We start from the raw sequence: 26,389 nt of genomic DNA, 5'->3' as shown, positions 1-26,389 counted from the left end.
AGCCAGCCGAGACCCCCCCCCCCTATGAAAGGCAACGGAGTCGCTCCACAAATTGAATTCCGCTTTGCAATAATAGCTCATTTTTAAACATAAAATAAACATAAATAAAACAGAAAAAGGTTAATAGAGTTCCAACTCGGTATTTTAGCTACTCGACTGGCGTCGCTAAGCACAGCAGGGCTTTAAGCTAAACGCTAACGTTCCATCATACACCCTGCATTGTGTAACTAGAAGAAGAAGAAGGGCTATATTGATAAAACTGGAATATTTTAAAATCGCCTTGATGACAGATTTATTCCACGTGGCTCAGCTTATTGGCTCGTTTTGAATCATGCATTGTGCAAACGATGCATCATCGGCTAATATGTGCACCGAAGTCCCGTCACGCGAGCAGAAATGCCATGAATTCCAAATGTGCGCCCCTTCGAGGGTCACGCAAGACGCTCCGAAGCATCACAGCGTTTCCTGCCACCCCTGAGAAGCGAGGCCGTAATGGAAGGAGACAAGGAGAACGGGAAGGAGTGCATCAGGGGGCGAGCACGCTTCCTCTCCATCGACCCATCAAGCGCAGGATAAATGCCAAGCCGCGGAAAGGCCAGGCTCGGATGCAGATAGCTGCCGACCCTCTGTGCAAAGCACGAGAAGAAAGTACTGCAAAGCAAATCAATAATAATTGTACATAAATCGTTAAATAATTAGCTAATTAGCTGATTAGCATCACGACTTGGAGCTCATCAGTGGGATGTTTGCGGTTACTGTTAGACAATAGTGTAAACTGTAAATATGTATTTAAGAAGTTCTATTAACATTTGCTTCAGCAAAATATGATCAGAAATAGTTTCAGCCTCTTATTTAGGAACGCCACGACATTACGACACTGCAATACTGGTATTCTGGAATAAACCAAAAACAGTCTGTGAAAAAATAAAAACGCATTCTTACCCGGCTTGACAAGAGATAGATGTTTGTTGAAGCATATTTCCTCGGTTCCTTGGCAAAAAAAATAAAAATAAAAAAAGTGAATTTAAAAAGCCTTCACTGAAATATCTGAATCCCTCCTGTTTGCTCCTCGGTGAAAAATCGGTACCCTTTAAAAACGCGACCGTGACCACGGCGATCAGTCAGCTTCCTGTTGTGCCACGTGAGTTCTCGTCCATTTTGGTCAGACATTTTGGTTTGCTTGTGAAGCTCCTCCTCCCTGGAGGAGGGTTTGAAGCCGACTGTGATGGTTGACCTCAAATCTGATTGGTGCTTCACAGGAAATGTTTGATGGGCGGAGCAAACAAAAAAAGAGGGCGTTCCCCCCATCCGTCTCCTTCAGCCGCTCGTTTGCCGGGAATAAAAAGTGAATTCTTCGGTTCCGCCCGATAAATCTGGTGCTTGTTCCAGAACGGGACGTTTTCCCACTTCCTCATGAACCTGTGAAAACATTTAGCCTCCAGTTCCTCGTTTCTCATTAAATCCGGTGCTGTTTAAAGCCGGGCTGAACATAAACAATAACCCCCCCCCCCCAGCCCCCCTTGATGCGTTTTCCTTCGACTGCTTTGTGATTAAAACGGATTCGTTAGGAGCTTTTATTGCGAAACAGCAGGACCAGGCAGCGCCGGCGATCCCTCAATATCTGACACAGCAGCGGAAAACAGGCCGATAAAAACAGAATAGAGGACCGACTCTCTCCTCTCAGCAGCATCTTCGCCCTCTGAGGGCTTCAGATTGTGTTTAAAGTGTTGTTGTTTTCCTTCAGGACCTTTTTTAAGCCCTCGCTGAAAACAAACCACAGCTAAGCGCTAAATCCTGTCCAGTCGGCTTCTGATAATCAATAATCCCCGATCCTATAACCGTGACCTGTGACCTTCCAAGCCGGAGCACATTCACTTTGTGAATGTGCCTCGTCTCGGCTGCATTTAAGTTTGCCTGAACGACTCCTGTGAGACGGAGGTCAGGGTTTATTGATGGTCAAACAGTTTCACCTCGCCTGCCGAAAGGGAATTCAAACTTCGACACCAAATTTCATGATTTTTTTTTTTTGCTTATATTTTACTTTCTCGCTTCTTCATCATGAAACCTTGACACAGACCTACGAAACAAAGACTTTGTCTTCATCGCTTGTGAAGAGACGGTAAAAGTCACGACGACGTTTTCCTCTTTCTTGCTCTTTATTTTATTCGACTCAATGTTTCAGCACCACAAGGACAAATTAGGATGCAGAAGGAGAATGGGAATCTCTGTAAGACTTATCATGGCTGGATTATTTTCTGCAAATGAACCCAGACCTTCATTCTATTCGGATTTCGCCGGAACTCTGAGCTCCGTTTGTCCCTGAGAGCTTGCAGAACTTAAACTTTATTTAATAGCAATGATAGTTTCTCTGAGAAAAGAACAAACAAATCCGCTGAATTAGAATCCGTGCACCGTTATTCAATCATTTCCTTATTCTGGGATGTTGTTTTTCCTAGAGAGCGTAACCAAAGCAAATAATAATAAAGCATCCGAGGCGGGCTGAGCTTCCTAATTGTCGCCCCGGCCGCTGGTCTTCTTCAGAACAGTGTTGTGATTTGCATAACTTAGCTTTGTTATGGAAGGAAAGTTTGACTTTGGATTAACGTCCTTATTACCGCCTGGGTTTAGCAGCCTTATTAAAAAAGGAAGATGAGAAGAGTGATTCTTTATTTATGGTATGTTTTAAAGCGATGAAGGCGACAAGCTAAGCGCCTCGAAAGCACACGTTTAAATCTGTTGTTTTTCCATTTACCGAAAAACATTTGGAAAATGACTCGAAATGAAACTCTGCTTTTTAAAATCTAATAACGTTTATACATTTACGTAGGACTTTAAAACAGTTTTAATGAGTTGCATTTCAAATTAAAGCGCCGACGCTTCACGCATGTTGTGCAATTAGCGCCGGGGATTCGTGCGTCACGAAATTTAAATGAATTTTAAGGGTCAAAGAAGGTTAAAAACAAACATCCTGAAAGACTTAAAATACTGCGAGGACTTCTGCTCACGGGACGCGTGACAAACGGGAACAAAAATAACAAGCGACAATAGTCGGCTAGCGCCGGAAGCGAAGCCGCAGACGGCGCCTTAGAATCATCGACACGTTTCCAGATTGGGTATCAGTCGTTTGAAAAACAATTCTTTAAAGGGACGATGCGGATCCTGAATCCTAGACCGCCCACCCTAAATGTAATTACTGCGTTATAAACTAACAGCGCAGACGGCGAATTCATCCGAGGACAAAGCGGCATAGAAAAGTGAGGCCGAAGAGCGAAACAGGCAGAAATTCAGCCCCCGGCTTTTGCCTGAACAAATAACTGAAATCAATAGATGCTAAAGACAAAAAGGGCCGAGTTGGGTTGGGGGGGGGCGAGCCGAGCTAAATGATTTCACTCAGTGGGTTGTTGTTCCCGTTGTTCTCCGAGCCACTCGACACGTTTTTCGTGGCTTTTGTTCTTGTCTTTGGTGACAACCCCAAGGCGAGCGTGGCATCGTCAGGCCCGAGTGTCTGCTTGGCTGGACATTTGGCGCGTTACGCAACTCCGGGCCTCATCGTGGCGTCGCGGTTCGTCCGAGGTGTCGCTAGAGAGAGGCCCGAGTTTACACGCAGCAGGTGTTGCTCGATTTCACAGGCTCGATTTCGTTGCATCACGGCGCGTAATGACAATAAAGCGCTATTCTATTCTATTCCTGGAGAGCTCAAAAGCCTGAATGTGCGACTTGAATCACAACCACGGTTTAGAGCCTCGGGGGCCGACGACTCCGAGGCGCTCCTCGCGTGTTCGTGGGAGACAGAAGGACGACCAACGACCGGGAAGCAACGACCAGAGCAGGAAGGTCCGCGGGCCGGAGTTTATCGGGTTGCCGCTGGGAAACGCTGCCGAACGCCGCGGCCCCGCCTGCAGGCGCCGATCAGACAGATCAACCGATCAGACGCCGTCTGCAGAGGCGTAACGTTTACTCAGAGGCTCCCCCTGAGGGTGATTAACCCCCAAAGCTAAACACGCCAGCGCTCCTGCAGCGGCGTGGAAGAGGACGTTCTGTTCCGACGTTCCACAGAGGACCGAGAAGAATCCATTTATTATTCTTGAAGACTTATCGAGTTTCCTTCTCACTGTTCCTGCATAATTGATCCAATTTAGTCTTTCGGTCTAAATTAGCAAGCGGGGTAAACGACGAGGTGCCGAAAAAAAGCGAAGAAAAGTGACCTTGCGTGAAAGATTAAACAGAGATTACTCTCCAGACAAGTAAGTACAAGATTGACGCAGGACGGCTGCACGTTTAATTTTGTGCGCACCAATAATTTATTCAGAAGTAATTTTCTTAGAGACGGAGGGACGGAGGAGATTTCAGATTAATGAACCGGCACAGAACGCTCAAAGGCCTCGGGTTCCATTTACCCAAAGCACACGTAAATCCATTTACAGTTTTTCATTTATGTATCGCTATACATGTACTATCGAGTGTAGAAACGTTTCCAGTTTGCAGTATATATAGTCTTGGTAAAACGCAGGAAACATCTCTGGAAGCCGATCCTGAGAGACGATCATTTGTTGCAGCAGACGACAGAACGACGGAGGCTAAACCTTGGCGGTGGCCGCGGCGGCTAATGACTCTTCCGAGACTCCGGCTGATGAAATGACTCAACAGGGGGGAAAACGAGGCTGATAGCGCTCGAAGTTGACAGCAGGCAATTAAAAGTGAGCATAAACCTCATTTAACAGACTTTAACGAAGGCGAACTGAAGACTAAAACCTCGGTTCAAATCCACCGAACAGTTAATTTTTTACGTTAGCCTTTACACGAGTCGAGCTCTTTATGCCAAAGCAAATCTCCAGGCAGCTCGTTTAACCCTTTGTGCAACAGAAAGCTTCGTAGCGCCGGCCTTTTGTTCTGGAACCTTTCCAGATCGGATCATTTCAAGTCTTCGGGGCTTCATGTTCAAACCAAGTCCATCGTTCTACCGGACAGATGGCAAGCCCCCCCCCCACCCCCCACATCCGGTCCGCGGCGCATTCCCTGTTGGAAACTAAGACTGTCTCAATCTCCGCCTTTAAAAAAAAACTGAGCAGCTCTCGTTTAGACACGAGCCGTCGGTGGATTTGCATATCTTATTTAACTGCTGCCGCCCGTCTCTCGGTGGCATTAGGTTATCAATAATTGCCCATGGAGACGGTCAATTAGGCTTCGCTCCTCTGCTCCCCGACGTCTAAATGAGCCTTCTCTGCACCGTCCCGCCAGCGGGGGGGTTAATATCCGTAGTCGCAGTAGAAACAGAAAAACCAGCAATCCTCAGTTAAAATAATATTTATGTAAATCGTTTTTGTTTTTGCATTGGAATCGGAAAAATGAAACTGATGCCGGTCTCTTCGGAATCGGAAAAATGAAACTGATGCCGGTCTCTTTGGACCATTTGTGAAACGCAACTTAAAACAAACTCAAAGTATTTTTCCCACGGGTGTCATTTTGAGAAAGGAAAAACCTCATTTCGTATTAGTAGTTCCAATAAAGTACTTCAGCTTCGTGTCGAACAAAAACAAAGACATCAGTTCAAAAGGGGCTTTATATAATATTGCAGCAAACTGGCCCTGGGGGGGGGGAGGGGGGGATCTCACATGTGGCCTATCGAAGCTCCAGAAACAACCGGACGTCCGTCAGTGTATTTACAGCTACAAAAGAGAGCAAGTAAAAGGATAGCTCGACTAAAACGATCAACACCACACCCAAAATGTATGCGCGCGCACACACACACACACAATAATAAGAATAAAGGGTTTTAACCACTCGGGTAAATGAGCAAGGCAGCGATTTCTGGGATACTTCTGCTCAGTGATTAAGAATGAAGTGATTTTTTTTCATGAAGACCTTCCCACAGTAAATCCTAAACATAGCAGCAAAGACATTCTGTTCTCACTGTGATCCATTGATTACGCCGAAGGCAGAAATACCTTCATGGCAGCCATTTATAATCCAGCTACTTAAACAAAACGGCGACCCATCGGTTCTAAAAGCACCGGCACCCAAACCTGAAGTTCCTGCATGCAGACCGATGCGGTTACCATGGTAATAAATGAGTGTGGGAACCAAACACCCGTCTCTGCATCCTCTCCTGCAGCCACCCCGCACATTGCTTGATATTCGGGATGAAACCGAGCGAGAGCTCTAAAAAGGGCTCTGCTCCGGGGGGGCTCATCGGGGGCCGGTGACTCAGTCGAGGACTGGCACATGATCCCCAAAGTTCCCCTAAAGCAACGACTGATATAATCCCATTTAACGAGATGTCCACGAAAGGAGAGCGAGATTGAAACGCTGCCCGGCGACGCTCTGCCAGAACTTTCCTGAGGAGCCTCCATCTTTAAATTACATTTCAGATCCAAATCTGGGAGGAGCTTGAAACTCTGGAGAAGACAGTTTGCTAAAGTTACTTCTCAGGGGGGGGGGGAACAATGATGAAGTCAACGTGGCGCCCCTTTTCGTCTCAGCTCCAGGGTGTGCAGACCCTCCTGCCGGCCGAGAGCGTGTTGCAAGCCGACCTTGTGGGCCGTCTCAGTGGCGGCGATGTCGATCTGCGCGTACTTGGAGGAACTCTTTCCTGTGAAAACACACAGAAGGAGACACTCGCAATCTCATTTGGCATTTGAATATCCCACATCGTTAGCGCCTCGGCTAATCGGCTAATCTCAGCGGTAACAGTCGATTCATCAACTCGGTGCTTCCCTTACTGGGGGGCAGGAGATGTGCGGCGGGCCCTCGGGTGCCGGGACCCGGATCCTGCAGCTCCAGCTCCAAGTAGTTGAGCTGCTTCTTGGACGTGGGGCTCACTGGAATATTCACGTACGTCACAGCTTCGCCGCGAGCCCTTTCGGGGGGCGGAGCCTCCGGGGGGAACACGAACACTGTCAACACAAAGAGAACAAAGTTTTAATTTTGGTAAGAACGCTTTTTAAAATCAGCCAAATCTCCATGGAGACCCCAGAACTCAAAGTAATTTTTCCTCCCTCACCTTCAGGCTCTTGGAGGAACCTTGGCTGACCAACGCTGCCCATCAGCTCATACTTGCTTTTCTCCTCTGCCTGCGAGACAAACACGAATCAGTCGATTCCCGTGAAGACGGATCGGAGCGTTCTGGACCGGGGCCTACCTCAGAGTTCCTCTCCGGCGCCCGACTGTCCATGATCGCATAGGCGGGATCGACTGTGCGTCTTTCCTCTTTAGGAAGCCTTTTGTCTGGAGGAGGAGGAGGAGGAGGAGGAGGGGGGGGGAGGGGCACAGTGCTTTAAATATAAGAAACATGGCTGCATTTTAGGGACCGACCCGATGCCTGCAGAGCCGGCGATGGGAGCAAATAAGCCCGGATTGATTCATTATCGCACAATTCCACAAACGACCACACAAGCAGGGCAACACAATGATGCAACATGCAAGTGGCAGACGGCACGACCAACCGGCACGGCCAACCGGCACAACCAACCGGCACAACCAACCGGCACAGGATATCACGAAATGCACTCACTGCCTATAGACACGCCACGCAAGTCGTAAATCACCTGCTTCTTGGTCGCCACGGAGACAAATATCTGAATTTAGCTCACAACGACCTGGCAGTTATTCTCGTCGAGATCTCAGACTCGATGACATTTACAGCCTTGAATCTGAAATCCTTCTTCCGTCGTCCACGGCGACCGATGTGCGACGGCAACGCCGATCAGGAGATCGATTCAGTCGTTGATCATTTTCTATTTGGGTTTATTTATTCCGCTGCTTATTTGACTGTATTTTTCATTTGTTATCAGAGTTTTATGGGGGTTTTTTTCAATAAAGGCTAATAACTCACTAATCCAGGTCGACAATTATGTCAAGTGCTTTTCATCTTTTATAACAGGAGATGTAGACGATCTTTTATCCCCCCCCCCACCCCCCCCAACATATAAAATCAGTCTCCAGTAGATTCTATAAATTATTCAAATATTCAACTGTTTAAAAACCTTAAAAAGCTCCGTCTCAAGAGCAGCAAAGAGGAAATCAGAGCAAGGACAGAAAACAAGCAGCAGATGAAATGAAGGAAGTCGGGAGGACGTGTGGGAATCTCTTTTTTATTGATCAGGATCAGAAAAGGAATGTTGAGACATCTCAAAGAACCGAGGAGGAACCGGAAGCTCGGAGGCCTCTTACCTCCAGAAGTCACCGCCTGACCTTTGGCCTCTTCGCGGTCCGATCCAGCGCCGCCGCCGCCACAGGCCTCATCCTCTTCCGGTTCTTGGCCCGTTGGATTCGTTTCTAAAGAGGAAACATTCCGGCCGCGGTGCGCTCCGGCACGCCCGACCGGCGGCGGAGGGCGGCAGCGCTTTCCCTGACACTTGAAGCAGTTTTCATAAACGGCGGCTCTTCTCTCCCGCTGCGAAGCCGCCGCTGGTTCAGTTGGTGCAAACGCGATGTCGCTTAATCTGGGGCCCTTTGACTCGCGCGAGGTCGGCCCGCCCTCCGAGCGCCCGTCTGCGCCGTGACCCGCCAGGTCAGCCAAAAGGCTGGCTAATTTCGCCCTTCCATTCAATGGCGGCGGCGTATTCTCGCTCGCCCTCGCCGCTGAGCTTCCATATTTGGGTTGGCGTGGCGACGCGTCAACTTTTCGCCCTGCTGGATTGAAAACACGATGCTCTGGAGAAAAAGAAACTCAAAGCTACGCTAACAGGAAGCAGTTGGAAGCGGCAGGAAGCTTCATCAAACACGCATGCAGCGTTGCATGCAAGCGTCTAACCGGCGGCACGTACCTGGTAAGGCAGGTGGAGCCGACTCACTGGAAGGTATGCACGGTGTCCCCTGGGGGGGGGGGGGGGGCATAAAACATTACACAAATGACATCCTTAATGCAAAACCAAAAGAATAAGCTCCCCCCCCCCCCAAAAAAAAACCCCTCTCATGTTTCAGTTCATCTTCAACAAAGAGAAGCAGAACTTTATTCCCAGGTAGGCGCACCTATATGCGCCGCCAGCAGGTGGCGCTACATGTCAGGGCGATTCCCTCTTACGCAGTGAAAACCAGCAGACATGAAGAACAAAGTGGACTTCCATCACAAAACGTGTAGCTTCCTACTCACCCTGAAGCCGCCGCACGCCGGGCATATCGTCACGATGGTTTTGGAGGCGGGGCTGGCGGTGTGACAGGACCGTCCACTGGAGGGCGCCACCTTGCCTTTCTTAGTCTCCTCTTGCGAGCGTTCGCTCGTTGGCTGTCTATCGGAATCTGCAAGACTCTCAGAGGTGGCGTCACCAGGGTTACCCGCCTTTCCCAAGTCTGCGGGGGGGCCCAAAGAGGCGGGAGCTTCCTCGGTCGGGGTGGCGGCTCGGTCGTCCCCGGCGCCCTGACCCCCGTCCTGCAACAGACCTCTGGGGGAGTCATAGATATATCTAAGCGAGGTTGGCGCCCGGCAGTCGTGCCCCAGGCCCGTGGGGCACGTACAAGGGCTCAGGTCTTGAACCAAGTGGGGGGGCAAGCTAAAAACGGACCCGAAGTCCTCCCCGGGAGCGGCGTCCAGGCTGCCCGCGTACGAGGAGAAACTCCCGGAGTACGAGGAGTGGCTGCCGGTGGCGATGCCGCTGTCAGACGAGCTCTGGCGCCCGATCTCCTGAAGCTGCCGTGGCGGCTTGGCGCCGGGCCAGCTCCGGCCCGCCTGGCCGACGGAGAGCCTCTCCACGCTGGGGGGCGGGGCCTTGGCGCCCACGTGGCCGACGCCTTCAGGCGGGTCGGCGGCCGGTTCGGCCCACGTGGCCAGCCGGCCGCCGACGCTGCCGTCCGATTGGCTGGCGTCCGACGTGTCGGAGGAACCGGATATGCTGCGGTCATCCCCCCCCCCGACGGAAGGGCAGCAGGAGGCTGAGGGGAAGCGGAACAAAGCGTCATGGCCATCGCCACGCCCTTTTTCCTCGCCGATATCCACCACATAAATCAATCAGATCAAATCAAGGCATGCAGGAACAGAGCAGAACTCCACTTCCTGCTTGCCCGCCCCCCCCCCCCCCCGGCGCTACCTGTGCTGCTCCCGTGAGACAGCGTGCTCAGCCGCTTCTCCAGCTCCTGGGCCTCCTGGTTCAGCCTCTCCTCGGAACCCGTGCGGCTGCAGCTGGGATCTGCCGGAGACAAACGTCACACGGGAGCCAATAAGCGACGGCGAGGTTAGGGTTAGCGGGCGTCGCTGAGATGGAGGGGGGGGTCGAACGTGGAGGAGGTGGCGTGCAATTCGGAGCGGCGGATAATAAACGCCGATTTCCCAGGTGCTGAAATATTGTGTGTGTGCAGACAAACACAGAAAGGGGGGGTCGGGGGGGGGGGGGTCACCTCGCAGCATCCGTGCGGCACTACAGGGTTTATTAATAGCGCTGCCACGTGGCTCTGCTGGCGGTGATCACGGGTATCAAGTACTTAGGAGGACATCCAAGGTCAGCCGGAACACGGGTTCGACTGTTTGTGACAGCAAATGAAACAGAAGTACCTGAACTCAGATTGTTTTTAGCCATTCTTCTGCTAGCGGTGCTAAGCTAATCCATCACGGCCCAATAGAGCGCAACCACGGAAACGGAAACGACCGTCACACGGCTAAAACTCGACTCCAGCCGCCGTGGCTAGGAAGCCTGGAGGCGGAGCAAATGTGTCCAGGCTTCGTTTTCCTTGCATCGATGGAAACGCTTTCAATTCCAAGAAGGAAAAATACTTTAGTTTTTGTCTCAGTTTACAGCAAAAAAACTAAAGAACAAAGAGCCAACCTCTTATTTTACCCTGAAGTGGTCATTCTAACATTCACTCCCCGTCTTGCCGCCCTCTCGGCAGCTCGATGGCGTCCCGTATCCGAGATTGGGAGCGTTCCCTGGAGAGCAGCGGGATGAGCGAAGGGAATAAATGAGCCTCGGAACAACAGCAGTCGGTCAAAACGGAGACGAACGAGTGGGAACAAAAAAAAATACAATTAAGGGACGCAGATAGGAATAAGATTAGAATCAAATGAGAGAGAGAGGGAGGGAGTGGAATGGGCGAGCGAGCCCGCAAGGAAAGGGGGAGGGGGCAGCAGTGGAATCGTGTGGATGGGGTTACATACGAGCTCGGAGCGATTAGGAGGCTTTGGCTGCTCCACTTGTGTGAACTTTGACCCTTTGCTCTGACATCCTCGCTGCTATTTATTCTACTACGCACCACAATAATAGGAGTATGAGCTCAACCTCTGATTGGGGGGGGGCAGGAATATCTATTTGTATCTATTTTTATATTTCATACGTAAACATTTAAGGGTCCTGATTTTCACGTGTCGACGCGGTTAGGATTGATTAGCCGTCACGCTAACGCCGTGGTTATCCTCTTACTGATGGCGAAGGTGACCCTAAGCTTCACGGTACATTTAAGACGGGGCGGGGGGGTTAGGACGTTTGACTAAATTTATCAAATTGCTTTAGAGGATAATCCAATTACATTAAAAAAACAGCTGTCACTTATGATTTAGTCGCTTCAAAGCTCGGCCCCCGGCTCGTTCTGCCAAAAAATGGCGGGATTCCAGGAAGGCGGCACAGCTAGCGACGATGCTAAATCCCTGGAGGCGCAGCAGGGGGGGGGGCAGCGTGGCGTTCGCTGCTGTTGTGTTTACTCACACGCCATGGCGACGGCGTGGCTGCTAATCATCCAAACAAGCATCACACAGAGGTTCAGAATAACGATCGCCACCGTCGGTTCTCCCGTCACTTCCGAGCGAACGAGCTTTAAACGCCTTTCTGCTACTGACCCGGCAAGACTGGCCGAAGTCCAAACGGGCCTCTGGTGGGGGAGACGCCTCTGACGATGCAGTCGAACAGAAAGCTGATCCGCTCGCTGTCCGCCGACGCCAGCAGAAAGACACCGGCCCCTGTAGGAAGGAAACACACCGCCGGTGAGCGGCGTGCTAAAACGCCCAGCAGAACGAACAGAACGCGACTCGACGGGTCGCCAGAAACAAGAAAGGCTTAACGACCCATTAACTTATGAAACACGGGACGCGATTCATCTCCTTAAGGTGCGACGCAGGTCGGACCCCTGTCTCCCACATCAATAGGAGACACGATCGGGTAGAGGTGAGGAGGTCGCACGCCACGCGGGCCTCCAAACCTTGTTTGGTTTAAGACCCGATAAAGACTCGGTATGTTGTCGTCTCTCTGGCCCTCCTTCTGACGAGAAATTTAAAAAAAATAAAGTCATAGAAGTTATTAAGCTGCTGCATGTGGGAAGTGTGAATGAGGCCGACCTGCTTATTCTCACCGCAGCAGAACAAAAGCAGGGATGGATTCTGCTCGACTTGGACAAGCGTCCCCCGGAGGACGAGAACCTAGTCCAGTTCCCCTGAATGTATAAAACCCAGCGCGTCGCCCTCGGCGATAATAGGCGGTGCTGAATTATCCCGACTGTCTTTAAAAGCAGCAAAGCAAGGTATTAAAAAGGAAAGATATATTACGAGATAAATGTACCAGTACATCGTTTTTACGAGTCGTGCTTGTCCAGTATTTACTCCGCCGCTAACCTCTGCCGACTCCCGAGGTAAATATTTGTCTCTTCATCCGCTAAACGCTCCTTCGGGTCGGCCGGGGACTTCCTAACGTTGTCCGTTTGGCAGGGTTCGTGCAGCGAGGGAGAAACACGGAAGATTTAGTTTAGATACGTAGGCGGAACAAAAGGACAAGCGGCGACCGGCAACGCGACCTGGGGAGAAAACGCAACCCCCCCCTCCTCTCCGAGCCGAGGACGCCATCGACTCCAGGTGGCTGCCAAGTCATTTCATCGTGCAGAAAGTGCTAAAGTCCACGCCGACGCCGTTCTGTGTTCTGTAACGCCTTTTCGTGGTTGCGAAATGCCGGCAGGGATTCTAAAAATCACACAAAGGGGCGGCTTTAAAGTCTGTTTTATCAAGTACTTTAAAAAAAAAAAGGATTTATTACAAAGTCTTATATTCAGTGTTTGACAAGGAAAATGTCATCAGCCGCCACCGCCACCAGCAGCTCCTGACCTCCAATGAAGAGGTTAAGATTTTCCAACACCACAGAAGATTTTCCAATTCAGCCACGAGTCTCTCCTGATTCGACCTCGCGGCTCCGACTACAAACCATCGAGCGGGAAACTTGACAAGTCGGACAGCTGCCGCAGCGTTACGCCATCGCTACGCTCCTCCTCGGCTCTGGATAAACCGCGCAGAGATTACATGTCGCAGGAATGCCTGGCCTTCCACACATCTCCCGTTTTCACTTTTCAAACGGTCACAGATGTCCGACCGCTCGCGGGCGACGCAACGGAGCCGAATAAATCACGCGTTGCGTTCGTTAAGAGTCGTGTTCCAAAGCGCAGTCGTCACGTCTGTCTCCGCTTCCTCCAGGTGTTTCAGATGAACATGAAAAGATGGCGTGAGATGGAAGAGAAGAACCGAAACTTTGTTGTAGGATAAAGGGGTGGAGCTTCCCCCCCCCCGCCCCGAGGGAAGACATTTTTATTGGTGCAAGTGTCTTGAGAGTTTATATCGGCTCTCTAATCTCGCTGCGATTTATTTTTCTCTCTTGATATTTGGTTCTCTCTGAATCATTAAATTTAATAAATACAGCAACTCATTGTTCTCTTGTTTTTAATGGCCCCTTTGATTCTTCTTCACATGATTGCAATAAAAACAAGTCTTAAATAATAAAGTAATAAATCCCGCCAAAAATAAATCGGCTGGTTTTCAAGAGCACGATAGCCGAATTCACCAAGACGACACGCACACGGAGTAAACTCACAGTAACCACATCTCGTTCCTCCCTCGAACACGAAGCCGTTGGGTAGGGGCCCGTATCTGCGAAGGTCAGGAAGGTTCCAGTGGCTGATGACGGTGGGGGGGACGTCCCGGGCCAGAGCTAGCAAGCCGTTGCACAAATGAAGCGTCGCGGGTCCGCTTTCCAACTTGGTCCCCGGCAAGATTCCGACGCTGAATCTGTGAACTAAGCAAACAAATGTAACAATTGGAAACTTAACTTAACCTTGGACGAGACTCCGACACCACTCTCAAGTCGCTATGACACGTAGACAGTTAGCTTAGCTCATCTTAGCTTAGCCTAAAGCCTGGAAATGGAAGGAAACGGCTAGCGACACCTGCCAAGTGAGCTAGCTCATAAAATATCGTTCGAGTGAGCAGCTTTTACGCTAATAAAAGGCATGTTTTGTGTCCGTTATAGGACGGCACGTTTCACAACGATGATTTACGCAGCCGGGAGGTGGATTTTGGACGGAATCCATCAATGCGAAGTTGAAGACAGCTGCAGTTGGGCCTTGGCGGGGTTAGCAAGCAATGCTCCTTAGACAAGGATTACTTCATTCTCCAATCGAGAGAGGAAACAGCTGCACACGCGGAACAAAATCAGAGAACAGGCTCAGACCTAAAGCCCGACGCAACCAATCAAAGCCCGTCATAAAACATCTGCGAAGCTAAAAAAAACAAACAAACAAGGGGCGCCGGTCGTAGGAAGCGAGGCTCCGCCTGGGAGTTAGGGGCAGCTGGTCGAGCTCCTCTAGGGAGTTAGGCCATCGCCGTTGCCTCGGCTACCGGAGGGGACTAAGAGGAAGCGTTGCTCAGCCGCATTCGGGCGTCATCACCCAGGTTGAGCGCCGCTCTCGGACTGGCCGAATAGGGAACGTCCTACGGGGAACGTCGGCTGCGTCGAAGCCTTCCAAGCGCGACGTTCTTCACGAGGATGTGTTCGGATAACGAGATAAAAATGTCGCATTCTTCCGTAAAGCCGAGCCGGAGAACACGAGGGATCTTTTCACCTTCTCCGAGGTTGTACTGCAGACGGGCGTCCCACGCCTGCAGGGCCTCCTTGCTGTCGAAGCCCAGGAGGGCGGCCTGGTTCAGGCAGAGGATGGAGAGGGTAAACGCGACACCTTCGTAGCACTGCCCCGTCTCCAGGCCGCAGATCTCCTCCAAGGTGACGCTGGCCCTCTCCCTGTGGCCCTGAGCTCGGTCGGATTTGTCTTTAAACACTAGCAGCAGGAGGCAGTCTGGAAGAAAACGGGGGGGGAGTCAGGCAGCAGACGAAACAATTGGGTAAAAAGATTTACATTTATTCCATGCATTCCGACACCCAGGAGCGATAAGAACCTCCCTCTAGTCTTTTTGTCACCTTCAAATTAACCGGCGCTGGACAACTGACAAAACAAGACCTCGTGTGGAGGACAGCTGGGACAACACGGACACGGGACCAGCCTCGGTCTAACCTGTGCGAGCGCAGTCTGGATAAACATCCAATGACATGTTCCTGGCCGATGCCAGAGGAGCAAGCGAGGACTTCAAAGCAAATGTGAGGGAACAACAAGAAGGAAAAAGTCCGTTCCAGCAGGGCTCAGACCGTCTTTGGCACATTAACCTCAAAGATGGAGGCAAATAGGGGCCAAAAAAAAAAAGAAAAAAGATTCCGTTTATGGAAGCATGTTTGGAAATGTACTCTGCGGTTAATCATCGGCCTTTGGGCACGGGAGGAAACACGCACGCCCCCCCCCGTGCGTAAAAACTACTTCTGCGCCAAATACATTCATTTCCAACGCAGCATCGCAACAGATTTAGAAAAGGTGCAGCGAGGCCTAATGTTTCAGCGCGAGGAACTCAAAACAAGGACTCCGCGCCGCGTGCGCAATGCGTAAAAACCGGCTGCGGAGTGGAACGTTACCTGCTACAGGCGACGGCTTGCGGGCCACCAGCCACCGAGTTTTCCACTGTGGAAGGAAACACAAATCAGAGAAGCCATTTTTTTTAAAGCACAGAGGAAAGCGCGCGCGCGCACGCACGCACGCACGACTCCAGTCTTTATCCGGCTGCGCGGTTTACGCACCTTTTTCCCATCTCGCAGTCTGGCGTATCCCTCCACGACAACAGAATCCGTCATCTCCAGTCATGGTTCCTGACAGCTGCAGAGCCGCTGCCTGAATGAGGGGCTCACTTTCAAAATAGCTGCTCTCTATGCCGCCCCCCCCCCAGCAAAGCGCACGGGAAAGGGCACGTGCGCGTGTCTGTGGCGCGGCCGCGCTGCTGCACCTGGGCCGGGTTTTACGCAAAGACACACTCACACGTGGGGGTCGCTCCGGGGAGGAAGAGGAACGCTGAAGACAAAAGGCGTTTTGTGGACTTTTATTACGGTCTTTAGTTTGTTGAATATTCGATCCACAGATATTAAATCATATTCTAAAGTATCGCTGAACCAGGAGCTCCATGTTGGTTTATTTTTATTTTTATTCCCTCCGATACTTAAAATCATGACTTTGATTGTGTCATTTAAATAAGAAGCACTAACCTTTCAAAAACAATGTGGTGGAATTACTTGCATGTACTCTGAAGTACACGAGGAAATACTGCATGTGTTGAACGGATGCACAAATATAGAGTTTTAAACTTTCCCATGCTTATTTTTAAATATGTTAAACACATTTAAACGCATTTTAAAATGTCACTGGAGGCCAGTTTCAGGTCGGTAAAGGTTTATTCAGTCACTAAATGTTTCACAGTAAAAAATATATATATACACGCTATAAGTTCCACAAGTATTTCAAATAAAAACAAAAGTATGTATAAAACTAAAGTCCCGTTTGCCTCCGTTATAAAGCCTTGGGCTTGCGTCCGATCACTGAATTGATCCAGTCCATGTAGTTCGCCACTTTGGTGTAAACCCCGGGTTTTCCGGAGCGGCCGCAGCCGTCCCCCCAGCTGATGATCCCATACAGGAAGCTGACGTCATTCCTGGAACAAGCCAGAGGGCCCCCGGAGTCACCCTGCAGAAACACCGGGAGGGAGAGTCCACGCGCGTAAACACACACGCCCGCGCACACACGCACACACTGGAGACGGAATAAACGAGGCTGCTAAACAACTGTGACGTTTAATTTAAGAGGAAGAGCGTAAATATTTTAGCGGTGAGGGGGGGGGGTCAGACTCTTGTAAACTTCACTCAGGGAAATCCCTGCTGCCACTTCTTTCTTTTCTTTTTTTTTTTTAAACCTGATGGGTGCAAATATGTCGTTAAAAGACAAAACCAAGATTTAGCTTGTTTCGCGTAACCCAAAAGTGGGCGGGAAACAAAAGAACAAACGCACGCGATTGGCCGTTTTACCTGGCAGGCGTCGACGCAGCCGTGGAGCCCGGCGCAGAGCATGTCGGCTGTGACGTGGTTGCCGTAAACCTCCGGCTTCCTGCAGGCGTGGTGGGGAATCAGTCTGACTCCGCCCTCCTGCAGGCTGGAGTAACGCTCCGCCTCTGTCGGACGAAGCCCAAACGGCCCGTTACATCACAAAGGAGGCGGAACCTTGTTAACCAGGAACAGTTTAAACCGCCAAATAAGTTCCGTGACAAACGCAAGTTTTGAAATTTGAAACCTTTACGCTTGAATCGTAAACTTTTGAAGGGCGCCGCCACAGGACGCCCTCGCCACTCACTCTCGTGCATGTGCCCCCAGCCGCTGATCGCGCAGCAGTACTCGTCGGGGAACGCCGTGCTTTTGTCAGGGAGGCAGATGGGCCTGATGAACTGGGTTCTGCTCGCGCAGCGTCCGTTCTGCCTCTTCAGCTTGATCAGGACTGGGGGGGGGGGAAACAGAAACGAGTTCAAAGCCTGAAACGGACACGCCCCGCAGGCCCCCGGGGTCTGACAGGGAGCGTCGGGACACTGCTGCTGGGTGACGCGAGGCCTCCGGTGGAAAGGAGGTCCTCTGGTTCATGTGAGTCATCTGTGCGTGTGTGTTTAATGATTACCTATGTCGTGCAGCGTCGGATTAAACACTGAGAAGTGTTTGGGGAAGATGTACGCCTCCACTCCGAACGTCCTGCTGTTGGAATCGGTTTCGTTGAACTTCTGCTGGCCGAGCACGACCCGGATCTGAGACTTCAGGGGGCTGAGGAAGAAGCCACGACCGTCCAACAAAGTCGTGTTGAGGGGGGGGGGGGGGGGGGGGCGTAACCATGTGCCATACTTGCGGAAGAAGCAGTGTGCCGCGGAGATGACCCAGCAAGACGACACCAGCGTTCCGGCACAGAAGTCCGACTGCCCGATGTAAAGGGCGGCCATCCAGGGGTGGGTCCCCGGAAGCGCCGAGTTCCCGCCCAGTATCCGCCCCCTGGCAATGGACATCCTCTTCTTGTGCCTCGTCCCGCAGCCTGCCTTCTTGCGTGGCTTGGAGGGCTTGGGCCTTTCGACCTCCGGCAGGGCGTTGAACAAGGTGAACCTCGGAGACGACGCTGCAGGAGGGGGGGGAAAAACCGGGAACGAGTGGGATCGTTTCAAAGCGCCGGAGGAAGGACTAAACGGCAATGTTCTCTCAAACTATGCCGCTAAGGGACTACTTCTCTACCGCACTTCCTTAATACCTCGTCTGAATATTTGAGATGTTTCCGCCGGCCGATTGTCCCCTGAGGACAACACAGAAGGACAGTTGAAGGACAGGGTGACGACGGCGGAGCAGAAGAGCTACCTCATCATGTGTTGGGTTTTACTCCAAAGGGACGATTCATAAATGGACACGGAGGCAAATAAATCAAAGAATATAAACCTGTTGATGGAAAAACTGCTGGCAACGACAGGGAAACGGGAAAAACCTCGGAGGGCTCGCGGAAAGAGAGAACGAATTCGCGCTGGACGTGTTAGCCCGATCGATCCACCCAGCTAGCTTCCCACGTACTCACACAGAGGCATCCGACAGGACGGAACGCCGCAGTATTCCCAGGAGATGGTGCTATCGTTTAGCGTGTAGCACCAGGGCATCTTGTCCCCATCGGGGTTCCTGCACACACAGGAGGAGACGTTCGGTGGCGGCTGGTTGCCGAGTCGACGCGTTTGCGAGCTCGGAGGAAGTGCAGAAAGGAACTCGTCGGGAGGGGATGAGGGCCAAACGGGATGGGAAGACACGCACCTGCAGAAGGCGTGGTCCCCGAGGCCTCTGCGGGGGGAGGCGACCACCGTGCCCACGTGGAGCTCGTTATACATCAGGTCCGAGTTCCACGGCAGGCACCTGGCGCCGGATAGCGCAGTGCCGACCACGCCCCTGTAGCCCGCGCCCCTGCCGTCGTAGCACTCCGCCTCCGGCTCTGCACGGACGAGAAACGCAAAAACGCAAAACTCAACATCCGAACCTCCGCGTGTGCACCAATGACGACGCTCGGCTCTCTCTCACACACACACATACACACGTGTGAACATGCACTCACTGCACGGGCATGCACGTGACAAATACCCCGGAAATACTCCCCCCGTCGCTGCAGCCCGGCTTTCACTCACCCAAGCTACACAACGGACCGCCGTAGCCGCGCCCGCAGCTGCACGCCTCTTTGCCGGTGGCGGTGATCAGTCGACACGCCCCGTCGTTCTGGCACGGGTTCGAACGGCAAACTGGACCCGTCGGAAAAGACAAAGCGGGGACGATCTTAGTGCCACGAATGATTGTTTGTTCCTCCGGATGATTTTAAGGTTAAATATTTGTCTTTGGTATCTTTCAAATCCAAAAACCGAAACTAAAGAGCAACGCAAACATATTTACTATTCATTATTATAAAAATAAATGTTTCCGCCCCTTTAAGAGCACAAATTGTAATATTTTTTAGTGCTTTTCCGCTCTGTGTTTTGGATCGCTATTATTAGCATGCTAATTTGCAGACAGCAGTTAAACATATGGGAGCTTTAATATTAAAAGGACTTTTGGAGCGAACGAAAGTTGAACCAACATGACATAAAAAAAAAAAAATTGGGTTCAGGGAGCATGCATCCATTTCAGCGCATTCCACCTTTGTGCCAAGGAATGTGTTCAATAACCCATGAACACCCCTCCGTTGAGATGAAAGCACCTTACAGACCCGGGGGGGGGGGGGGGTGTTGAAACACCATTTATGAGTCACCATGAGTCACTTAATCTGCCTTTTCTTCCGTGGCAAGGCTCCTCCCGTAATTGTGGAACACCGATCAAAGGGATTGGGATGAGACCTGATACTCAAAAAAAAAAAAACGTTTCCGGAATCAAATTACTTGTGAATTCCGTCTATGAAAATTTGAAACCGTTTAAAAAAACTTTAGGTCGGCTTCGCTTCAGCGAGTTGGCGGATTGCGGGATTGGCTGTCGCCGTGCCAACAAAAGCAGATGGCAAAAAAAAACAACACACAACCCAGATGAAGCAGAAGGCGCATCTTACTCGTGTAGCGGACCCGCTCGCACGCCATTTCCCCCGCCGCACACGTGCACTGTTCCACGTTGCGGAGGTGGATCCGTCCCCAGGACTCTCCGCTGTCATAGTAGCGCAGGTGTCGAGTTTCGTAGCACCTTTCTGACAACAGAAAGCATAAAAGGCAGCAGGTTGAAAGGTGAGAGGAAGCTGAAGCTCAATGGAGGCTGAAATGTGTGCAAGCTGCGTTCAGGGCGGAGTTTGTTGCTGCGTTGTTTGGAAAAAGGAGAGATTGAATGACTGAGTGCAAATTAAAAACCTACTTTTTTAAGCCGGATTAACATGTTTTTGTTGTTTCCCCTTTTACCTTGACTTCTCTGAAACTGGAGCTTCAGCTGGAACTCGCTTAAGAAATGTGGGAAATTTCATTCCCGATCTTAAAGATAAACGTCGCCAAACAATTGCTGCAAATGAGGAGAAGTAACGGGACACGGAAGCGGCTTTCTCCCACGCTTTTGAACGCATCCGTTTTATGAATTGAATTAATCGATGAAAGATGTTTCGAAGTCGTTTTTATACGTTTCGTCAGGCTGATTGTGTCTCATCCTGATCAATTGAACATACTCTGCTCACAGAGTCTTCCCGTGAAGCTCTCCGGACAGGAGCACTCAAACGAGAGTCTTCGTGGGATCGGCACGCAGACGCCGCCGTTCTGACACGGACCGGCCCGACACGGATCGGCGACTCCGCGGGACGTGTGGACAACGACTGCGAGGGGAGGAAAAAAACCCAAAAGTGACTTGCTGTATTCCTGATCACAGAATACTTCCTCGTGCGTTCGGCGGACGAACCGCCGGGCTGAGTTTCGTCCGGTTTGCAGAAGCCGAACTGTCGATCTCGATCAAAGTTATGCGTGAGGGCGCACCTGCAGCGGGAGAGAGATCGAGGCGCGTTAAAGGAAACAGGAAGTCGACCTGCAGGGCTGAAGACACGCCCACCAAGCGCACCTGTGGCAAATGTCAGCATGCTAATGTGAACATGTTAGCATGTAGCTTCAGCATAGCCTCATAGTGTTGCCGTGACGACTGTTCATTTACCCCCCCCCACCGATGATGAACTGAAGTGGAAAACATGCTTTAAGCTACTTCAAGAGTGTTTTTACAAGCTACGCCGCCTTCGTAAATCTGCCGCTCGCAATAGGCTAACGCCATTATGACAAATCGTTTCAAGGCCCACCAACGATTCGCTGGCGTTGGGATCGGACAGTTATATCGTTAACTCATTGAAAGCGTCTATACATTTCCTGTTGCAGAAATCTCTCATCGCTGCAGCTGGAAATTACATGTTACGACTCAGCCTAATGGCACACTGCATCAGGAACCTCCCTGGAAAAACCCCTCCCATGATTGATGATTATTCATCGGAAACATACCAGATAATCGTTTGGAGATCACGAAAGAAAAGTGTTAACTTACAGACGCTTGCCTTTTTAGCCACATTTAAATCAGCAAAGGAAGTCAAGTGGTTCGATGTCTGGCCCCTGCAGCGCTCCACCTGTGTGGGAGCGACCATTTCTATGGCTATCGCTGCTAATGGGCAGGTGGATCCAGCCAGAACCCCCCCCCCCCCCCCCTCCCCCGGGGGACTCACCAGGGTCTCGAGGACAGGAAGGTGATGCACTGATGATGAATCCGTCCACCCTGACGAAATGGGAATTTACATTCTTTGCCTGCTGTCGTGAAAACTGACAGGAAACACTTTGTGAGGGATTTCCAGCGAACACAATAAAAGTGAGATCAATAACCCCCCGCCCCCCCCTCACGCACCCCCGACCCATTTAACTGTTGATGGTGCAGATCAGAGGACAGGAATTCCTACTCAAACTGTGACGTTTGGTTCCAGACCGGCTTCCAAGCCTTTTACATTCGCGCACATAACACCTCCCATGGCGCGCCGGTTCAACGCGCACGGCGTAAATCCAAACATGGGACACTTCGGCGAGTCCCCTACCTTTCCGGCTGTCCTCTTTGGAGATGTCCATCTCATCGCCGGGGACTATAATGCGCTGCAATCAAGGAGGAGAAGTTATTTTATTTTGCCTTTTACGCACAAGAATGTCACAATGGATGAAACTCACCGTCCGTGCTGTGACGACACAAGGGAGTAAAAGCAGAAAAATGTACGCCGTCATTTATTGATCCCAGGTGCGTGGAGCGAATGTCCCCAAAAACTCGGAAAGAGGGTCCGCGCGCGCGCCTGTTAGTCCCCGAGTCCCTCCGCTCGGGTCTGCTCATAGGAAACCCTGCAAGTATTGTCCTGTCCCACGCGAAGACACGCCGCGCTGCGTAAACCCGGTGCGTCATGAGGCTTGTCTCTCCGTGAGACATCTCCGTCCTCTCCGTGAGCGTCCCCCCCCCCCTACACGCTTTCTGAGGTCGCCCTCCGCCTGTCCATTAAAAGTTACCAGCAGAGGACAAACTCCGGAGGCGGAGTCCGCCACGCCGCTGGGTGGCGCTGCAAGAGCTCGTCTCTGTCGCCGTTTTAGTAAAGATATCGATTATTATTCACTTAATTAACTTCATAAATATACGCATCAGAATACGTGTGAGGATTAGTCTTATTTTTTACAACATTATAAGTTTATGATTTTAATAAATATCATTATTACTATTACTTTAGCCTAATAATGTGAAGTTAAGCTAAGCTATGAATGAATTGCTGCCAGAAAGCTAATTTATTTTAATGTAAAAATAAAAAATTCTCACTAAAATATTTAATTAAAAAAAATATTATTACCTCAATTCGAAGTTGAATAAATTACATTTATACATTTATAGTTAGAACTGAATGTTGGGTATTTAAAATTCCATGAGAGATATTTGTAATGGAAAACTCGTGAATTTCAACAATGAATGTGTAATATTTTTTATTGCACATTTGGTATGGAGGTACCGAGGTGAGGGCAGTTTCTGAAGAGGAACTTCTTAACTAAGACGACTTCTCGGGTTAATTATTGACATTTCGGACTAACTTAGTAAACACATTGGGTGGTCAAAAACGTCCAGTGGGAGAATATGTCTGTGACCGTCTTACATAAGTCTTCCTGGAATGTCTTTTTATGCTCGAGTTCAGAAGCGGATCTTGAGGATTCCCCCTGTTGTCAGAAATACAAGAACCAATAAGTTCCTGTTTGGAGCCATCAATACTTTTAATAGTTCAAGAAGCAACAGAAGCAAAAAGACACAGACAATAAAGGTACCGTCAAGTATTACCTGTAAAACACGGGAAGATGTAAACATGAAAGTTAAATAGTCAAGAAAAGTGTGATTTACCTCCGATCCGATCCTGAAATCAGTTCGGTTTCAAAAGTAGGTACCGCTTTCTAATAGTTTGTGTCGTTTGTTTCTTCTCTCCCGTAAAGGAATAAATATCTAAATAGTGTAGAATAAAATTTAATCATTTTAGAAATTTCCTTTTTTTCTCCTCTCTACTGGAAATTGTTTAAAAATGAAATTATGAGGTTATAATTTATTTTTATTCACATTTCTAGAAAGACCATCTGATTTTCAGATTTCTTGATTCATATTTTGCCAACTTTCTCCTGAAATTAAATCCGCAGCCGAGTGCTAGTTTAAATCAACTTTTATGTTAAAACACGTGTCGTGTTTTATGAATTAAATCACCTTATGAAGTATTTATAATGCGGGTCTAATTAGAAACTGGTACCCAAAGCTCATTTCTGGCTTGTCCCACGGTTGTCCTCAATCCAACGGGACTCATAACAGAATTATTATTATTAAACTATACCATTACAAAAACATCACGGTCCCAAAATTACAACCAGTACTAAAAACCAACAAGCAGATTCCAGATTTCATAACAAATATACAATATCTATCACGATATTTTTTGGAGTGTAAACCATCGCTGTCATTGGTTCCCTTTGAAAGTGCAGCAGTGGGGTGGTGGGGGTGTGGAGGTCGAGGGGGGGGGGGGGGGGTCCCCTCAGACCACCGTGGCCTTGTAAATGTCCGCCGTGCAGTCCTTGCCCTCCGGCGGGTTTCGCCCGTTGTGGGACGTCTGGCCGCTCCTCATCTTGCTCTGGCACTGCCGCAGCTCGGCGACGTAGCCCTGGAAGCTCAGGCTGAGCTCGGGGTCCTCGCCCCGGGACGCGCCCTGCGGCGCCTCCTCCAGATGCACCTCCTCCACGTTCGTCGCCTCCTGGACCATCTGTGCGGCGTTGGCGTTTGGCTCCGTTCCTCGCTCTGAGGATGAGGATGGGGGGGGGGGGGGGGAGAGAAGATTTAGGAGAAGCTGGCGCCTCACGGATTGGTCCAGATGTCTGCTTGAACTTTTTACGAGGGGAGACGCGAACAATGGCGAAACACTTGTTGGTGTATTCATTCCACCGGGGGGGGCATCGACACACTCCGATGTACTTGTACTGCGTGTACTGCGTGTATTGTGTATGCATCTTCTCTGGACATGTCCAAACCATCGACGTCTGGTGTCTCCAAAACGTCTCACCGTCACTGTCCCCTCTTATTGTCTCATTTCCGATCCTACCCAACCTGGTCACTCCCAAGGGGAACCTCAGCATCGTCATCTCCACCACCTCTAGCTCCGCCTCCTGGTCTCAAAGCCGCGGCTGGCCTGAAGCGCGTGAATTAAAATGCCTCGTTGTTCACCTTTCCCTCTTTGTCAAACAAGCCGGCGCTGCACAAGTTCATGAAAGGTCACACAACACATCAGCAAATAAATCCCATCTGAAGTGAACTCGGGGCCGGGGGCCCGGGGGTCGGGGGCCGGGAGCCGGGGGTCGGGGGCCCGGGGGCCGGGACTGTGAAGCGTGTCTGGTGTCTCTGGCGACGATGTTCTTGGAACGTCTCATACCTGTATTCGATGTCAGGACTTGAGAAGCTGGGTCTGAAGGCAAACAGAGCCATGTGCCCCCCCCCCCCCCCCCCCCCTGTCATTTCCTGCCAAGAACCTTCCGATCGTCTCCATCGGGAAGGCCGAACATTCCCTGAGACGGAAAACCGGAGGGAACTTCCACCGGGACATGCAGCTTGTTTTTATTTTCAACTAAAAATGATCAGTTGAAATCAGTCACACGAAGTTGCACTGTGTGACGGCGCCCCCTAGTGGCGGGCATTCCTAGAAAAACTCTTCCTCCAGGTTTTTCGGGGGCTCGTTTGCATCCTGATATATTAAAGCACAATGTGGAAGTGGAGACACTTTGTGCAGAGATTTTACTTTACACATTGTAATTTTGACACTTATTGAGATGCTAATGCGACGCATGCGACGCATGCTTTGGGTTTCAGGGAGGGAGGAAGGCTTTAAACCTGCTAGAACATTGTTGTGGAACATTGTTGTAGAACAGGTTCCTTTGGAACAGCAGAGGGCGTCCGTTTAAAAGTAATACACAAAAGTAATACACAAACTGGAGGGGAGGTGGCAGCAAAGCTACTGAAACAGCGCTAACGTCCGCCCACTGATTCATTCAGCGCGGTTTCGTTAGACCGACTTCAATCGTACAACTTTATGAAGCTTCTGAAAACGGGGGCTCGTTGCTTCACGGATTCGTCCGGAGGTTTTAATGTCTATTTGAGGAGAAGAGAGGCAGATAAGAGACCGTGACAGTTCCTATCTGGTGGATAAGGTTACCATGGCGCCCAGTCGTAGGAAGCATCCGGCTGACATGGCAACCAGAAGTGAAAAAAACGAGCCTGATTCCTCCTCATCGTCGTGCGATTGAATCAGCTCGTCCTCCTCGAAAAGATCAGCACAAGAGCAAAACGCAAGTTTAACAGGAAGCAAGACTTCCAAACGCACACAGCAGAGCAGCGACCCCCCCCCCCCCCACCGAGAAACGAACCCACGCCACCTCAAACAAGACCGAACCAAACGCCACCGAGAACCACAGCGAAGCCCAGCCAGCAGGGGGGGGGAGCACACAAAGGGGAGCGAGCAGATGAGAGGAGGACGGCAAAGGATTAGCGCAAGGCGGGATGGGAGGAAGCGTGCGGAGGAGGGGGAGGAAGAGGAGGAAGAGGAGGAGGAAGAGGAGGAGGAAGAGGAGCAGCAAATGGAGCTGACAAACATAAAACACAAACGAGAGTGATTTCCAAAACGAGCATTTATTAGAGCTCCTCAATCACAGGTACAGAGTTCATTGGCAGTGATGATCTAGAGATCTAGAGCGGGGGGGGGGGGGGGGGGGGGCAGGGGG

The 26,389-nt window shown here is 50.5% G+C and overlaps 2 protein-coding genes across 2 annotated transcripts; both read right to left on the bottom strand.

Moving 5' to 3' along the window:
* Positions 1-6,452: 6,452 nt before the first annotated feature.
* Positions 6,453-15,905, bottom strand: LOC137911682 (protein Dok-7-like). The gene is made up of 11 exons (XM_068756063.1): positions 15,852-15,905; positions 15,690-15,735; positions 14,794-15,024; positions 13,767-13,967; positions 11,759-11,878; positions 10,023-10,121; positions 9,092-9,867; positions 8,766-8,814; positions 8,170-8,631; positions 6,720-6,893; positions 6,453-6,589 (listed from the first exon to the last, which is right to left on the bottom strand). The coding sequence occupies exons 1-11, from the start codon at positions 15,903-15,905 to the stop codon at positions 6,453-6,455; spliced, it is 2,349 nt and encodes a 782-aa protein (XP_068612164.1).
* Positions 15,906-16,611: 706 nt separating this feature from the next.
* On the bottom strand, positions 16,612-22,345 carry LOC137911681 (hepatocyte growth factor activator). Its single transcript, XM_068756062.1, has 14 exons — positions 22,292-22,345; positions 22,165-22,219; positions 21,805-21,898; positions 21,006-21,079; positions 20,779-20,922; positions 20,185-20,316; positions 19,280-19,390; positions 18,915-19,089; positions 18,688-18,785; positions 17,979-18,243; positions 17,761-17,900; positions 17,446-17,586; positions 17,124-17,266; positions 16,612-16,785 (listed from the first exon to the last, which is right to left on the bottom strand). The coding sequence occupies exons 1-14, from the start codon at positions 22,343-22,345 to the stop codon at positions 16,612-16,614; spliced, it is 1,800 nt and encodes a 599-aa protein (XP_068612163.1).
* Positions 22,346-26,389: the final 4,044 nt, after the last annotated feature.

The sequence above is a fragment of the Brachionichthys hirsutus genome, chromosome 23 (genome assembly GCF_040956055.1).
Source record: "Brachionichthys hirsutus isolate HB-005 chromosome 23, CSIRO-AGI_Bhir_v1, whole genome shotgun sequence".
Classification (NCBI taxonomy): Eukaryota; Metazoa; Chordata; class Actinopteri; order Lophiiformes; family Brachionichthyidae; genus Brachionichthys; species Brachionichthys hirsutus.
Note: the sequence above shows the minus strand (reverse complement) of the source record. Positions and strands in the feature narration are given on the sequence as shown.